This window comes from Molothrus aeneus, chromosome 1 (genome assembly GCF_037042795.1).
Source record: "Molothrus aeneus isolate 106 chromosome 1, BPBGC_Maene_1.0, whole genome shotgun sequence".
NCBI lineage: Eukaryota > Metazoa > Chordata > Aves > Passeriformes > Icteridae > Molothrus > Molothrus aeneus.
Window position 1 is genome coordinate 53,112,991 of NC_089646.1, and position 17,605 is coordinate 53,130,595.

At 44.2% G+C, this 17,605-nt stretch overlaps 1 protein-coding gene across 3 annotated transcripts; it reads left to right on the forward strand.

The window, feature by feature from the left end:
- Positions 1 to 1,437: 1,437 nt before the first annotated feature.
- On the forward strand, positions 1,438 to 5,159 carry C1H7orf25 (chromosome 1 C7orf25 homolog). Of its 3 annotated transcripts, none has more exons than XM_066544716.1 (2): positions 1,438 to 1,505; positions 3,582 to 5,159. In XM_066544716.1, the coding sequence occupies exon 2, from the start codon at positions 3,598 to 3,600 to the stop codon at positions 4,864 to 4,866; it is 1,269 nt and encodes a 422-aa protein (XP_066400813.1). In that variant the 5' UTR covers positions 1,438 to 1,505; positions 3,582 to 3,597; the 3' UTR covers positions 4,867 to 5,159. The 3 variants fall into 3 exon arrangements, with proteins under 3 accessions (XP_066400813.1, XP_066400823.1, XP_066400805.1); XM_066544726.1 differs by lacking the exon at positions 1,438 to 1,505 and adding an exon at positions 1,863 to 1,917; XM_066544708.1 differs by lacking the exon at positions 1,438 to 1,505 and adding an exon at positions 2,184 to 3,323.
- The last annotated feature ends 12,446 nt before the right edge of the window (positions 5,160 to 17,605 follow it).

Genomic DNA, 17,605 nt, shown 5'->3' on the forward strand with positions numbered 1-17,605 from the left:
TTCCTTTGTGAGAAATGACAAATTACAGATTTGATTACTTCAGCTTACTATGAATTATAACTTTGTTGTTTAACTTGTTCCTACTAATGCAGTCATCTGAAAGAAGAAAAGGAGACACTTGTCACTTGCAGTATGTAATGTTGACTTGCTTATCCTGGAAGAGGATCTGCTCCAAGGTCCTCAGGATAGTGTGATATCTATGAGAATTGGGCTTTATTTAGCGAGTGGGATCAGGATCAGAGAACAGTACTTCATTTAATGAAGTTAGACGTTAGAATGACATCTGGTCCAACCTCCCTGCTCAAGCAGGATCATCTTAGAGCAGAGGGCACAGGATTGTGTCTAGATGGTTCCTGAATAGCTCCAGTGAGGCAGACTCCACCACTTCTCCAGGCAGCCTGTTCCAGTGTGCCATCACCCACAGTAAAGGACATACAGGTGCAGTAAGCCCCTTACAACTTGCTTTGGCTTACTATTGCTTTCCAGGTCTTGTGAAATCATTCAGACAAGTAGAGATCATCTCTCCCTGCAAGAACCAGCACTCAGAAGCCAACTCTCTCCCATGCTGTAAAGGGAGTATTGCTGCATGGAGAGGAGTGGGACCAAAGCTATGTCTGCTGCATGGAGGCAGGCAGCAACTTGGGGCAATGCTGGGGACACTTCTCACATATTCATGGAATGGTTTAGTACACATCATTTTTGTTGTCCAAATGTAACGGACCCAACGTGCACATACCCAACGTGCATGGAGCCAGGGGTGTTGCTTCTCCAGTGAACTTGAAAGTCCAAGGCTAACTTGTGCTATTGCAGCCTCACATTGAATATTGTATGCTGTTCCGGGTATCACACTATAAGAAAGATACAAAGCTACTACAGAGCATCTAAAGATGGGGAACACAGATGGTGAAGGGCCTTGAGGGGAAGCTGTATGAGGAGCAGCTGAGGTCACTTGGTCTGTTCAGCCAGGAGGACACTGAGGGAAGACCTCATTGCAATTTTAACTTTTTCATGGAGGGAAGAGGAGACACTGATCTCTTCTCTGCAGTGACCAGGGGACAGGGTCGACGGACTGGCTTAGAGCTGTGTCGTGGGAGATTTAGGTTGGATATTAGAAAAAAGTTCTTCACACAGAAGGTGGTTGGGCAGTGGAACAGACTCCCCAGGTTTTTAGACTTTGCTCTCAGGCACACGGTGTGACTTTTGGGGCTGTCCAGGGCAGGACCAGGAGTTGGACGCAACGATCCTTGTGAGTTCCTTCCAACCAAGAATATTCTGAGATTGCGTCTGACCTGATGTAATGCATTTCGCCCTTGAAGGGTTTTCGCGATAAGCCGCGGGCACGCCGGGGAGCAGAGCCAGGCCGGGCGGGCTGGGGCCGTCGGAGCGAGGCGGGTGGTGCGGCTGTCCCCGCCCGGCGGCCCCGGGGGAGGTGCTGGGCTGGGCCGCGCCGCGCCGCGCCACGCCACGCCACGCCAGCTCGGGCCGAGGGCTGTGGCCGCCGGGCTGTGAGTACGGGCTGCGGGGGCTGGCGAAAAGCGGCGGCCCCGGGGGACGGAGCGGGGCCTGGAGCCCCCGGAGAGGCGAGGCGGGCCCGAGCACATCGCGTCCCAGCAGTGACGGGGGGACGGGGAGAACAGGAGGGACAAAGGCCGAGCCCCGCACCCGCCATCTCCGCCGGGGCCGGCGTGTGGGCGGAGGGCGAGGCTGGGGGCGGCCTGGGGGCCGAGCCGGGCTGGGGCGAGCGCTGAGGGCGCCGTGCCCTCACCCGAGATGGCGGCGCGGCCGCCCCGGCGCGGTGAACACGTGATGGTGGAGCGGAGGGAGAGGAGGAGAGGGCCGGGCCGGGCCGGGCCGCGGGCGGGAGGGGCGGCCGGTGCCCCGATCCCCGCCCAGGGGAGATCGGGCCCTGGGGCGAAGGCAAGGAAGGCAAGGGGCGGTGTGTGACCTTGTGGTTGATAGTGGCGCTACCGCCCAGTAGTTGTGCTGAAAAAGTAGTTCCGTCTGTGGTTTTAGTGTCACTGCAACCCTTGATTTATGTATGCTCTGTGTCGAAACGTGTGTGTGTGTGTGTGTGTGTGTGTGTGTGTGTGTGTGTGTAGGAGTTGTAGCTACTGTGGGGAGAGGTGACCAGTTACTAATCGTGAGGTTTTACTCATTGCATTACCTTCAAAGGTAAGCTTGTGCAAAGACTTCGAGGGGGAAAGGCTGATTTTTCTGGCCTCCTGGGACTGTGAAGAGCTTTAGTCAGTCATCTTGGAAGGCATCAGGAATCTTGGCCGTGAAGAAGCAGGTGGAGATGTTGCTGATGCTGGATGGGGACCAGGCCAGTAGCAGTTAATGCTGGCCGTATTTCCACTTGGACATAGGGCCAGGGAACCCCTCTTTGAAGGCAGGCCACTGTTTGAAGGCAGGCCTGGCAGAGCCTGTTGTAGGACCTGGCCGTGTCTTGTTGCTCCTTTTCACTTGGAGTTTTATTTCTCTTGTCCTTAAATGCCAGTTTACTTCAACATGCAGGTTAGGTAAGAATTATAGGAAGCATTACAGTGTTTATACTTGTAGTCAGGAGTCAGAATTTATTAATTTCACTATTCATAGTGGTTAATGTCTTAAATATGCTATTGTTTGGTGTAGTATGAATCCTACATTTTCAAAGACAGCACATCTTCAGTAAAAGAATTCCAGTCGTACTTTCCTTAAGGAGGGCCTGCTAAAGTAATACAGATGTGAAAAACAAATAGATTTATCAGATGCAAGCCAGCAAATCTCTTAGTAGAATTAGAAAACATAGCAATTTTAGCATAGAGATTCTCCTGATAGTAGAATTATGAATTATAGTCTGTCATGAGGCTGTGTCATAGAAACATATGATGGTTTGGGTTGGAAGGGACATCAAAGATCATCTAGTTGCAACCCCCCCTGCTGTGTGCTGGGACACCTTTTACTGTGGTGCCTTTTACTGGACCAGCTTGCTCCAAGCCCCCTCCAACCTGACTGTGACCTTTACCACTTCAGGGATGAGGCATCCACAACTTCTCTGGGCACCCTGTCCCAGTGCTTCACCACCCTCTGAGGGGTTCATGCACTGAGTTGAACAGTGCAGGTAGAAAGCTGGGTATGTGTAAGCATGGTGGGTAGCTTTTAATTTTAATGGGAAGTGTGATGAAAGGGAGAGACAAGATTTGCTTATGGCATTAACTGTATTTCTGATTTTGCTCTGGATGGCAGCTTTTGCAAATGAGCTGTGAGAGTTAACATCCCTATAAGTGACTGGCTGAGTGAAGGTCTCTTACATGGCAGATGAGGGGAAACCACAAGCTTGCAAGGTATATGTGTAGACTTGAGTGCTACCTTGCTGAGAACTGGGGTCTTCTGAGGCTGTAGGTTAGATTGCTGAAGGTGAAGGAAAGGAATTGAACTCATCACTGAACTCATCACTGGGACTTTGTGTTGAGGTTCCAGTTCCTTGTGCTTTAGAATAGCTGTTGCACTTAAATCTACTGCAAGGCTGCAGTGTATACTGTTAGAAAGAACTCTTTTGACTGTTTTTATTCTCAATCTTCTCCTTTGTTCTCACTTGACAGGAATAATGTTTCCAACATGTCTGTGCAGTCACTGCTTTGTGAAAGAATTGCTGTTGCCAAAGACTTGATTAAGAGAGCGGAAGCCCTTTCCAAGTCCCAGAAAAGGAGAATAGAAGGTGGGGCAAAGCTATGTAGCAAACTGAAGGCAGAGCTAAATTTCTTACACAAGGTGGAGGCAGGGAAAGTGGCCATTAAAGAATCCCATCTGCAGAGTACAAACCTTACCCACCTCCAAGCCATTATTCAGTCGGCAGAGAACCTGGAGGATGTTGTCAGTGTCCTCCATGTCTTTGCTTATGAGGACAGGTTTGGAGACAAACAGACACTGGTGGTAGATGTCGTTGCGAACGGAGGTCACACGTGGGTGAAGGCCATTGGTCGTAAAGCTGAGGCCCTGCATAACATCTGGCTGGGAAGGGGCCAGTATGGTGACAAAAGTGTCATTGAGCAGGCAGAGGACTTCCTGCAAGCAAGCCGTCAGCAGCCAGTGGAGTACAGCAATCCCCACATCATCTTTGCATTCTACAACAGCGTGTCCAGTCCTATGGCAGAGAAGCTCAAGGAGATGGGAATATCTGTGAGAGGAGATGTTGTTGCTGTGAACTCACTGGTAGAACCATCTGCAGAAAACGAGCACCTTGACACCAGTGAATCAGATGAAGAAGACCCTGAACTCCTGCAGGTGACCAGGGTAGACCGGGAGAATTTAGTGGCCAGCATTGCTTTCCCTACCCAGATCAAAGTAAACATCTGCAATAGAGTTAATTTGGACATCACTACCTTAATAACCTACGTCTCTGCGCTGAGCTATGGTGGCTGCTACTTTGTCTTCAAGGAAAAAGTGCTGACAGAGCAAGCAGCCCAAGAAAGAAGGGAGAGAGTCCTGCCTCAGCTGAAGGAGTTCATGGAAGGAAAAGAGCTCTTTGCCTGTGAATCTGCTGTCAGAGATTTCCAGTCCATCTTGGAAACGCTGGGAGGACCTGGAGAGAAAGAACGAGCTGCATTGCTTGTTAAAAGAATTAACGTGGTGCCAGATCAGCCCTCGGACCGTGCCTTAGGACTTGTGGCTAGTTCAAAAATCAACAGCCGCTCTTTAGCCATTTTTGGGACAGGAGACACTTTGAAAGCTATCACCATGACTGCAAATAGTGGGTTTGTAAGGGCAGCAGCAAACCAAGGTGTCAGGTTCAGTGTTTTTGTCCATCAGCCACGAGCATTGACAGAAAGCAAAGAATCTTTAGCCACACCTCTACCAAGGCGCTGCCCATCTGATAACGGAGTGTAACTCATTAAATGAGTTAGCAGTGGAAAATACTGCAGCTACTGCAGTGGAGGCATTTAGGGAAACAGAAGAGTCATAGCAATACAGTTTTGGGTGTGTATCAATGGTGACAGCAACTAGCAGTGGAAGAGCTCCTCAAGGGATTTGTAATATCTTTACTCCTTCCTTGAGGTTATCTTTTGTCCAGCTGACCATTAATTTATTCACTAAAGTAATAACAAGTCAATGAAAATTTTTAACTGGCTTACAGTGCATTAATTGTATCCATCCCCATTAAACAGTTCAGTTAAAGCACAGTTACTGAGGTCTCCTTGTTATTTTTGTCCTCCTCAGAGAGGTAAAATTCGTCATCTTAGATGAACTTTGGGCTTGACTTCCATGGAACTTAGATCTTTCTTTGCCCTATTCCATCCAACCTTGGTTTTGGTTGATTCAGGGGGACCTTGTGCAGAGACTTATGCCTTTTTGGGAGTGTGATGTTTTGTGAAGATGTGACTAGTAGCCATGAATAGAAACCAACTTAAGCCTTCCTTGTCTTACTGAAAGCAACCTCTATGTGTATACGAGGGTTAGGCTGAATTAGGCAACAGCTTTAAAATTCCTGGAAAAATCAGTTGGAGTTGATTTGCATTAATATGTTGTTGCTCTTGGGCTAAACTGGACAGCCAGTGGTAGCAGACCAAGGAGGCACATCCACTTCACTTTTCTCTTAGCCTTTGTCCAGCAAAGTCTTGCTGGTTGAAAAGCCCAGCTCAAAGCTTCAGATAACAGAATCCAAAATTCAGCCAAGACCCAGGTAGTTTTTGATATTAGCATGCTCTTTGCTGAGGACTCATGGTGATCTTGAACCTGGCTTTGTTGCATCTGAATTACAAAGCCTCAGTGAGGTCCTTTAGTGTTGGAGTGATGGAGGAGTTTTGCAGGGCATGTTCTTAAATCCTAGTTTGCTCTGTAGTAGAGAGAAGCCCTTTTGCTGGTGGTGTAATTGCTCTTTTTATTCCAAGTGTAGAATAAACAACAATTTCTTCTGCTGTATTTTTTTTTTCTTTGCCCAGAGAGATTTGCAGTTGTAGGGGTCTTTATCATGTTTTGTTTTTGTTTTTTTTTTTTTTTTTTTCCTGAATGCTGTAATGACAGCACTTGCTCTTTGGTATTAATTTTCATCAGTTTCCTAGTGGAAATCTTGAGGTGTCAGAGTGAAGCTCTGAGCCCCAAGCTATACATTTTTATCAGGTTAGTGATAGAGCTACTCACTGAATATTTTATAGGCTGTTGTTCAACACAATTGCATTGTTATGCAGCTTAATAGTTCAGGCCAAGAACATTCTCTTGCCACTCCACTCTAAATTTCTTCTTACAGTACAATGTATCTGCAGTGCTGCTTTTAGCTGTAGGCTCAAACCACTTCTTTCTGGTTGCTAGCAGTGGTGCAAAGATACTGGAATGCCAGCAAGACCACTCTGTGTGCCTTGTTCAGCTGAGTAAAATGAACTCCCAAGGGGAAGAAGTGTACTTCTTGTTGCTGGGATTCTTGGACTGCTCTTACTATGCCTGTAGAGTAAAATGTTAGGAGTGGTCACCAGTGGTCACATGCCGCATAGTTTTACCTGAGGCTCTTAGCAATGTGGATGGCAGTCTGCTCTCTATGCTCCCCATTTTGTGTAGGTCCCTGAAGTAGTTAATGAAGTTTAAGATGGGTGGAACTGGATTTTGGGTTTTGCTGCTTCAGCATCCAATGTACTACCTGCAAGTTTCTCAGTTCCTCCTTGGTGAGTTCTAACAGAACATCTAGCTTGTTCCTACAGTGTAACACAGTAATGAAACCTCATGGCAGGATTCATCCCCCACTGTATCCATTGATTTTCTTGAAACTTCTTCTGAAGGCAGAGGAGGACCAACCCAATGAAACAATAATATGTTGGCTGTGCTGCAGAAATGCAAGTCTGCCTTAGTAGTTAACAGTGCAAGTTTCACCATGCAGGAGCTTAGAGAGGTAGTAATCCATTATGGTGTGATGTATTTACCAGACACAACCAGAGATGTCTGTGAAGTGTTGTAAACAGCTGGAAGAAAAGTACCTTTCATTTCTTCCATGAGAGCTCTTACTCTGGACACCTTTGTGATGTCTTTCCTCTGCAGTAGGTGTGGGAATAGGGCTTGGGGAGGCCATCTGTCTAAGAGAAAAAGAACTGTGTGTTTCAAAAGTGTGTTTGTCTTGCATCATGTGTCCTGAAAAAGGGTACAGGAAACTTCCTAGTTAATAATTTATGAACAAATAACATGAGAGGGAGGGGTTCTTTTTGTCTGCAGCTCAGAGCTGTGAAAGTTGAGGTTCCAAAAGACAGCTTACTATTTCATAGATTCACAAAATGTTAAGGGGTTGGAATGGACCTTAAAGATCATCTAGAACCAACCTTGCCTGCCATGGGCAGGGACACTTCCCACTAGACCAGGTTGCTCAAGGCATTAGCCAACCTAGCCTTAAACACTGCCAGGGATGGGGCATGCACAGCCTCCTTTGGCAGTCTGTTCCAGTTTCTCACCACACTTGCAGTAAAGAAATCCTTTCTAATATTTAACCTAAATTTTCCCTCTTTCAATGTGTACCCATTACTCTTTGTCCTGTCATTGCAGTTCCTGATGAAGAGTTTCTCTCCAGCTTGATGAAGAGTCTCTCTCCAGCTTCCCTGTAGGTCCCTTTCAGATACTGGAAGGTTGCCATCAGGTCTCCATGCAACCTTCTCTTCTCCAGGCTGAACAACTCCAACTTTCTCAGCCTGTGTTCGTAGGGGAGGTGCTCTAGTTCTCTTATCAGCTTTGTGGCCTCCTCTGGACTTGCTCCAACAGTTCCATGTCATTTTAATGTTGGGGACACCACAACTGTGCACAGTACTCCAGGTGGGATCACATATGAGCAGAGTACAGGGGCAGAATCACCTCCTTTGACCTGCTTGTGATGCATTCCTTGTGATGCAGCCCAGGATTCAATTGTCTTTCTGATCTGTGAGCACACACAGCTGGCTCATGTGGAGTTTTTCATCACCTGTAACTCCCAAGTCTTTCTCAGCAGGGCTGCTCTCAGTCACTTCTCTGCCCAACCCATTGGTGTGTCTGGGATTGCAGTGACCCAGGTGTAGGACCTTGCACTTTGCTTTGCTGAACTTCATGAGGTTTGCATTGGCCCCTGCGTGGTATTATCCCTCCATGGTGTCAACTGCACCACAGAGCTTGGTGTTGTCAGCAAACCTGCTGAAGGTGCACTTGGTCCCCCTGTCCACATTGCCAGTAAAAACGTTGAAGAGCCCCAGTACCGATCTCTGAGGGACACCACTCATCACTGGTCTCCATGTGTAGCCATTGACCACAGCTCTTTTTATGTGGCAATCCAGCTTTATCCAGTGAGTGGTTCATCCATCAAATCCCTGTCTCTCCAATCTGGAGACAAGGATGTCCTGCAGGAGTTTGAAACACTTTGCATTTTAGTCCAGGTAGACAATGTCAATTGCTCTGCCCCTGTCCACCAACGCTGTAGCCCTGTCATAGAAGGTCACCAAATTTGTTAGGCATGATCTTCTCCTTGTAAAACCATTTTGGCATTTACCAGCCATCTCTTTGTTAGCCAGATGCCTTAGCATAGTTTCCAGTAGAATCTGCTCCGTGACCTTGCCTGGCACAGAACTGAAACTGACTGATTAGTAGTTCCCTGGGTCTTTTGCTTTCCCCTTTGTAAAAATGGGAGTTACATTTCCCTTTTTCTCATAATCAGGGACTTCACCTGACTGCCATGATTTTTCAGAAATGATGGATGGTGGCTCAGCAACTTTGCCAGCCTCCTCAGGACCCATGGATCAGCCTCATCAGGTCCCATGGACTTGTGCACATTCTCAAACCTGGGAAGGTCTCAAACCTGATCCTCTCCTACAGTCAGGGTCTTCATCCTCCCAGTCCCTGCATCTGCCAGAGGCACAGAAGTTGTTGAGAACTCCAGCCTTCTCTTTGTCCAGGGTAGCCAGGTCTCTCTTTTCCTTCTGGAAAGGACTCACCTTAGCATGATCTTTCACTTGATTGCAATGTATCTATGGAATCCCTTCCTGTTATTCTTAATATTCCCTGGCCAGACACAATTCTAACTGGGCCTTGGCTTCTCTAACCTTGTCCCTAGTTTCCCATACAATTTTCCTGCTCTTTTCAGGCCCTCTGTCCTCGTGTCTTTCTGAAAGCTTTTCTCGCTTTGAGTTTGCACAGCAGCTCCTTATCCATCCCTAGAGGCCTCCTGGCATTTTTGCTCAGTCTCCTTGTTGAGATACCTTGCTCCTGAGCTTGGAGGAGGTGATCCTTGAAATTCAGCCAGTGGTCTTGGGCCCCTCTGCCTTCCAGGACTCTATCCAATGGGACTCTACCAAATAGGTCCTTGGAGAGGTCAAAGTCTTCTCTCCTGAAGTCAGGGCAGTGAGCTTGCTGCGTGCCCTCCTTGCTATCTTCAGGATCATAAACACCATCTCCTGGTCACTGCAGCCAAGCCTGCCTTGAAGCACTGCATTCCCCACCAGCTCTTCCTCTTGGTGAGCACAAGTTCCAGTAATGGCACCAAAGATACTTTTTTCCTTGTTTGTCAAGTAGATCCTGTCATCCCCCAGTAAACCAGGCTTGGCAAAGCGAGTCCTATGAGTCTGAGTAACCAAAACTCTGACTAGGGCACCATTGCTGTAGCCATTTGTTGACCTGCCAGATTTGTCTGCATATTTCAAGTCCCTCTCCTTTGACCTGGAGGATTAATGAAAAAACTACTTGAACTCCAGGACCCTTTACTATCTCTCCCAGCACTCCTTAGTCCCTCTTAATGCTTCCCAGACTGGTGCCAGGTGTATCCCTGGCTCCCACATGTATATTACCCACTAATAGTGGGTAATGGTCTGTGTTTGAGTAGGCTTGGGAGCTTCTCAGTAATGTCCCAGACCCAGGCTCCTGGAAGGCTGTCCACCTCCCTTGAGAGTGAGTCAGGCCAACAGATGAGTGCCTCTGTACCTCGTAAAGCAGAATCACCCACTCCTATCACCTGCCACCTTTTCTTGGTTGAACTTGTCATTAATTTATTTGTAGAACAGATTGGGCAGCTCCAGTTATCTCCTGCTCTCTGAGGTCCATCTGGGTCATCAAATTCCTTTTCCCAATGACTGAGTTGAAGGCATATTTACTCCTCTTCTAGTTTGATCACTCACTCCCTAAGTTTTGTGCTCTACCTTTGCCCATTCCAACAGCCCCTTGTGCTCCCTGGAGCTGTTTAAATCTCCCTCGGATGCTCCTGGCAATGCCTCCTCCTTGCCAGTGATTTTTCACTAATTAATCTGTTTTACAGTATTACAGGATGTAGTCAAAGCTAGTTGCATGGTAATAGTGCACTTATGCATGGTAATTCATTATGGCCTTTCAATCCTTTGCATTTAAGTTAATATGCTTACAGCCTTTTCACCCTGATAAGGGCTTTGAATGAGTAAATGGGAGACAGCTGCTTCATTCCACTTCTTGCTGTGACTCTAAGAAGTGTGTTTCCATCATTTTCCCTCCTGTATTGCATTCAGCAATCTTGAATATCCTCTTGGGTACCTTCTAAAGAAGTTTCTCCAAGCCACAGGTGAGAGGGCAGCGGCCCACTTTTAAACATGGTAGGTGACCCAGAGAAAGCAGTAAAAAGCAAATGACTCTGTATTCCTGGGATCAGAAGGGGGTGAGGTCTGTTTGCAGTATTCCTTCACAGCTGCTGCTGCAGCGCTGGCAGACTTGTTTTGCAGGGACACTTCTGTGTGACCTGTAAGTGCAACTCTGTTGAAAAGCCTCTGTATCTGGAGCCACCGTGTGGTGATTTTCTTCATTACCAGTCCTTTTTGACCAACACGGTATTTGCTACTAAATCGATTTTCTTTCTTTTACTAATTTCTGCCAATCATATAGGCAATCTTTTAGGAATATTAAACCCTTTCTACGTGACACTGGGAAGCTTGAGGGTTTTATTGTTATTTTCTGTGTCCCTGTTGCATCTTGCAATGAAAAACTCAGAATGTGGATGTTCTCTTTTATTTTTTTCCCCCCAGTGTTTTTTTTGCTTATCAGTCAAACAGAAGTGTACTGTTGAAAAACTCTAAAAATTGTTTTATAAGATGAAAGAATGCTCGCTTGGAAACAAAATGTGTTTTGATTGTAACATTTATTTTATATTGCCTTTGAATATATTGGTGATCTGCTCATACAAACCATTGTTCTGGTTTGGTGAATTTAGATATCTTTTACTTAATGTCACCAGTAGGAGATTAGATGTTGAACTTCCCTTATTTATGACTTTGTAAAAGAGCCATTAGAAGATGGAAAATTATATTTGAAATAAGTTTGAATAAATGGAAATCCAACACTGCTTTTCCTTTCTTCCAACATCACACAACTGCTATGTCTACACTTCACCGGGCACTAGAGGATATGGAGATGTCTCACTTGCTGCTATGGGTTTTAAGGGATATTTTTTTTAGTGGAAGTTTAAAGCATTAAGTTCCTTGGAAAAGAAGGAGTCCTAAATTTTTTTTAGGGAACCTTTTCTTCTAACACTTCTAATTCATTTTAGATTATTTCTGTATGGTCTCTTAAGGAGAGCCAACATCTCTGTTCTATGCAACACTCAGCCTGCTCTCTTTGCTCCAACAATAAGAATATTAAACCAAGAGTGCTGCAATTGATGCCAGGCAGTAGAAAGCACTTGGATATTACATGAGAAATAAATCACTGAGTTAAGTTTTTAGTACAATCATGTTTCTGTGTATGTTCTTTAGTTGCTGTTGTTCTGGCTGACAAAACTTGAAGATCAATGATTTATTTGCCATTCTGCCTGCAAGCCATGAAAACAATCAGAGGTTTGTGCATGTTTGTAGCCACAGCTGTTTAAAAAGTTAATGGACTAAATAGTGGTTTGTGTTTCAAACTGCCCCTGCCATCTGAGGATACCTTCAGCAGATGTAAAGCATTCTGAAGTCAGCTGAAGCCTGCCTGAAAATGTTTTCACAACCCTGCTTCTATTTCCTGCAAACTGAAAGTAGGCTTGGTCAGAACAGAAATAAAATAAGAAAACACAAGCATCAGTTGTATGAAAAATGTTTGAGAGGTGACATTAAAAAAAACCCAAAAAAGCCTGAAAAAAACACACCCTAAAGTATTTTTAATCTTTTTAGTTGAAGTGGACCAGGGGAAGGACTTACAATAATGACGAAGCATGTACTTGGGGTGACATTCTTTATTTCAGGTTATTGTGCAAGCAAAACAGCACAGGTCAGCTGTTGTCAAATTAATCTGGTAAAGTAAGCAAGAATTAGATGGGGTCCTGGAACTGAAGGCTATGGCTACAGTTTTCCTGCATGGTGTAGTTCTGGGAATGGCTTTGCCATCTAGCTTGCAACAGGCACCTCACATGTGTTCTTGGTGGTGAAATCACCTCTATAGGTAAGTAGGTGTTGCTTTTTCATCAAGTTTTAATGTTGAAATTTACTCTAGAACAAAAAAAAGAGAGTGAGTATCAAATTACTAAACTGCTCAGAAGTGCGACTTTGGGGCTTTGCAAGTTGTTAGCAATGAATACCATGGAAATTAAGATTGTTCCTAAACTATTGTAAGGAATAAGCAAACAAAACCCCCTCCTCACAGCTTCATTATTCCATTGTGTATATTTAAATGATCCTCACTTATAATGTCTCTTACAGAAAGTGAGTGATCCTCACATATAAGGAAATATGTAATATGAAATAATATAATAAAAAGACCCCAAATCAAACCTCAAATCAACAAAATAAGAAAACGCCAAAAATCCCCAAAAGAATTAACATCTGATAACGAAGCTGTGCTCCTTTATTTATTAATGAGACTGGGTAGATGATAAAGCAGCTCAGTGTGATAATGAGAAATATGGAGATACAGGCCACAGAGCTTTCTATTGTATAGGTACCAAAATCCTCCTCAGGTCTTTCTTCTGTACGGGTTAATTTGGCCCATCTTTATTGAGATGGAGTTCATCAGAGTGAAATGTCACTCAGACATACCACAGGCCTTCATAACAATGGAGCTTGTCCATATAAATATGTTTTCATTTTTGGTGTGGTTGGGTTTGTGTATTTTGTCCCACATTAGAAATGTGCATTATAAGCCAGTGTTAACTATATCAACAAGAGAAACCTCTTCCAGGTCAGGGGAGGTCTTTGCTTCATATATAGTTATAAAATGCACTCATCCATAATAACACATTTTGTCTTAAGGAGTATCATTTTCCTCTCAATTGCAGCAATTTATTTATGTTTTTGGAATAAGGAGAGGCTAGGTATCTGGTATGCCATATATTTTGCCAAAAATAGACTACAAGGAAAAGCAGCATTTTAATTCATCCTGCTGCCTTAATTCAGGAAAGGTGGGAGATTGGAGTAACAAAACTGAGACATAATGTGGACAATCAAAGACAAAATGGGTCTTACCAGATATTTCACTGGGTGACTCCTGGGTTGGTTCTTGGCTTGGCTCCACACTGGGCTTAGGGGTAGACTCAGCACTTGACTCTCCACTCAGCTCCCAAAAGGTCTGCTCACCTTCTTGCACTCCATTGTTCCCAGCTTGCTCAGTGCCGTTCTCCTGGTGCGAGTCTCCGCTGTAGTCCGGGGGCAGCTCTGTGCTTGGCTGTGTGCTGGGATCACTGCTTTGCTCCATGCTTGCTGCCTCAAGCATTGGAGTAACAGGGGCACCTACAAACAAAGTGAAAGGAATTTACAGGATGAGGAGCATGGTTTCAAAAGTTATTTCTAGGTATATCCAAAAATGTGTGTAGTTCTTTTTAGGGATCAGAGATCCCAAGTAGGGGTTAAGGGAGGGGAAGAAAAGTAACCTCAGGAGTAAGTACAATATGAATGTGAATCTTAAATTGACAAAGGTGGATTTGCCTCAAGTTGACTCACCTTGTGCCTTTAGTTTATCTACCAGCATCAGAATCAGCACTGCTGAGAGGATTGTCATCTTTTTCAGCATGGTCACCTAAATGCCAAGTAAAGAACAAGCCTTTGGAGCAAAACTTGAAATGTATGGTGGACAAAAAGCCCTGGGTATTTAAAGGCAAACTCCTACACCTGCGTGCTTTGACATCAGCCTGAAAATAACAGGTTACAAAACCAACATCAAATTACATTTTCAAAACAAATGTAGGATCTGTAAGGGACTGTAATCAGGCAATTCCTGCCCTTTGCTTTGGAGTGAGATAACCTTTGCTGCAAACAGTAAAGGACTTTGGGGGCAGAGAGGTGGGACAGCGGCAGCCCAAACTACGGTAGTGCTGATAGTGATGTCACTGTGTGCCTCTGGCAATGCTGGTTTCTCCAGGCAATTGATCCTGTTGGTTTGAATGAGGATCTTCAAAAATCCTTTGATATGACACTTGACAGATTGAATATTCCTTATGGGTAACAGGTGAAAGGTGAAGTGTGACTAAAAAATGTGCACCTGACTTCTGTGTTGTAAGGAAATAATATCAGTGTGAAAGAACTGTGATGTTTTGGTCAAGCATTTCATTGGGAAGATTTCCTTTTGCATTGTTGAAATCTTCTGTGTTTGTGTGTTTGCTGTTCAGCCTGTGATATCTCAGTCCCATAATGATGCACTTGAAATGTTTGGACAGAACCAGAAAGTCTAAGTAGGACCTGTCTCCTGTGTGTAGTTTGATCAGCAGAGCACAACTATTGTTCTAAGGACCATTTCTGATGCAGAGAAGTGTTGCTCTGATTGCATTCATGCAGTTCAGTTCCCCATGACCTTGCCCATCCAGGGAAGTGGGTATACTCAGGCAAGTTATGTTTTGGGGTCTGCTGAAGGAGTAGTGAACCTCAGGGCTGTGTGAGCAGCTCTCTGTGTTGCAGATAGAGAACTGTGGGCCTGGCTCTGGATATTACACTTGTATGAGTGAGTGGTGTAATTGCTGCAACTAGCAATTCTGCAGTAATTAGCAGAATTAGGTTAATGTCAAATCAACGTCAAAGAATTCAGAATCTGACTCTGTAAGATTTCCCCCCGCCCTGTTTCCCTGATTTCACTTGTTTAATATTGCATCAACTTAGTTTTTGAACACAGTGTTTCTTTCAAGTTGCTTCTTACCTCTAGGGTTTGCCTGAGGCACTATTCTTCTAATCAAGCTTTTTATGCTGCAACAGAAGGATTTTATTTTTTTCTTGAGAAGAAAAAGAAATACTGATGCCCACGAACACCTACTGGTACATGGCTGCTGCATTTCTCCTGTGTAACTGGTTTCAACTGAATGTTGATGTGTAACATCATTTTTTTTCAAATGTGGAAAAATTTTTCTTGAGTATGGAAGAATTTGCCGACTCACCTAGAACAATACGATGCACAGGTCAGAAATCTGCAGATAACTATCCGCAATGAGCAAGATTCCTCAGTGTAGACTAAGAACTCTGGTTTTTCATTCTTGAAAATGTTTTTCCTGCACAGTTTTCATTAGGTACTGGGCCTGCTAGTTTTGAAAGAAGTGCAAATAAATATATTGCAGAATTTGTTACTCCTAATGGGTTACTACTGTACAAGGAAAGAGGAATTGTCATGTTACTCCTTCAGTGGATCTCTAATTTAGTTTTTAAATATTTATCTTCTCTTTTACTGTCTCATTGAGCACAGTTGCTCATCTTGCGCTTCCCAGGTTCTTCTGTTAATTTCATTGTTATATTTTCTAAAAATTTGAAGCAGTGTATTTGGGCATTTTAAGGCAGAGTTTCAGGATAGCTGTTTGTCTGGAGACAAAGTTAGCTTCACTTTTTTTCCACTACTCCCAGTCATACTGCTAAGGGGAAATCTCCAAAAGTAATAACAAACATTTTGAGTGGGATTTCTTACTGTTTGAGATTGTGGGGATCTTTTTTAGAATAAATACAGAACCTGTCACTATCCAGTATCTTCAGTGATCTTAAGGTAAATACAGTTAACATTAATGAAGGAATCATCAGATGAGATGAGAATCCTGTGGAATAAGTAATGGTGAGGACAGAGGTGTGTTACAAGTTTATTGATTTTAGCTACAATTTTTTCTATGTGCCCCAGCCAACAAGGCAAGTTACATGTACAGCATAAAGGAATAAAAGCCATACTTAAGCAATGAAGGCTGCACCTGGAAATGTCTTGCTCCACCTGTTTCTGTCCCCAGATTCCCAAATGTGGCCCTCAGGCCAACTACTAACACCTATTATAGAATATAACCAAACTAGAGAGGGTAAAGAAATAAACCATGAATATTAAAAAAAATCCTCCCTGTGTAGAGACAAATATTTTCAGATGTAAAGTCTGTATATTTTATCAAAAAGAAAGATATGGGAGTGACTTATGTTTTGTCATTTCATAAAGGGGGAAAAACCCCAAAAAGCAGTCATTAATGGCATAGATGGAGGCATAGCCAGAGACTGTGACTTGATGCTAAAGAAAAATTAATGATTGAGGTACTAATCACTGGATTTACTAGGAGGGAACTGGGTGGTATTGAAGAATCTAGTGGATTAAAAAAACCCCTAGGTATGATTGTCTGATGGTTCCTTTTAGCTTTTGAGTCTCAGTTGTCCAGATTGATACTGAGCTCCTGGGAAGAAGCAAATACTGTGGAGCTGGATCACCGCCTTCCCCTGTGAGGGGTGGTGGATATTTGGTATCACTGCTGAAATGGAAGAAGGTTACAGCATTTGTTTCTCTCTGGTTACAAATGGGCAGTCTTTACAGATTGTTCATACACTTTGTCTGCCTCACTCTTGTGCAGAAGGTGGAAAGTTGTGCAAGTGTCTTTAGTCAGGACAATAGGAGTGAACTCCACCTGAACTGAATTAGAGTTTTGAAGGATGTCTGACAGAAACCTGACAGTGACTGAAACTCTCTGCTGATACATGGAGTGTGACAGATGTGTGATGCCACTGTGTCAAACCATCTCTGTGCCAATGTCACTTGTTCTCACTACCCATTTGGTCCAGGTGCCTTGGTTGATATGGAGACTGGCAACTGGGGCTCCAGCAGGTGTGGGACAAGAAAATCTTTCTTCATATGCTTCTGTGCCTGTGCAGTGACTGGATGTGGGAACTTGTCTTGCATTGTCATGATTGAGTGCAAGAACTCCAAAGGTGTGCTGTGAAGTCAGGCAGAGTGCTGGGAAATTTTGACAGCAAGTGGCGGTAACTGAATGTGATATGTAACTGCCTTTCCCCCTCACCTCCAAATTCAGAAATACAGTGCAGGGTATTTAGTAAAAGTGCTTTCACATCCTAAGAATATTGTAAATAAATGATGCTAAAATAATTTTAAAAAACTTGTTTCCTTTCTTTCCTTGCACATGTTTTTTTTTTTTTATTTCTTGCACTTGAAAGCAAGCCAGAGTCATGAAATGAAGCTCAGTGAAGCTAGGAGCAAAGCAAAGGACATTGTTTGTCAGATGATGGAGGAACTAGTTTTCAGAAGTTTGCACAGGCTCAGGAGACAGTTGCAAATAAAAGTAAAACTGTGGGTAAATAACTTGGGACATGGAAACAACATCAGACCAAAAGTTCCTCAGATGAAAAATAGGATCATAGGCTAATTCAGCTTGGAAGGGATTGCAGGGGATCTCTAGTCTGATATCCCACTGCAAGCAGGGCTACCTGGCTCATACCATTTTACTCAGAGATTCATTCAGTCTGGTTCTGAAGTCCTCCAA

What these genes read in the sequence shown, in the direction of transcription:
- C1H7orf25 (XM_066544708.1), top strand. Translation starts at nt 3,298, where the DNA reads ATGAGGGGAAACCACAAGCTTGCAAG. An exon ending in GGAAACCACAAGCTTGCAAG is followed by an intron (nt 3,324 to 3,581) that starts GTATATGTGTAG and finishes CTCACTTGACAG; the next exon opens with GAATAATGTTTCCAACATGT.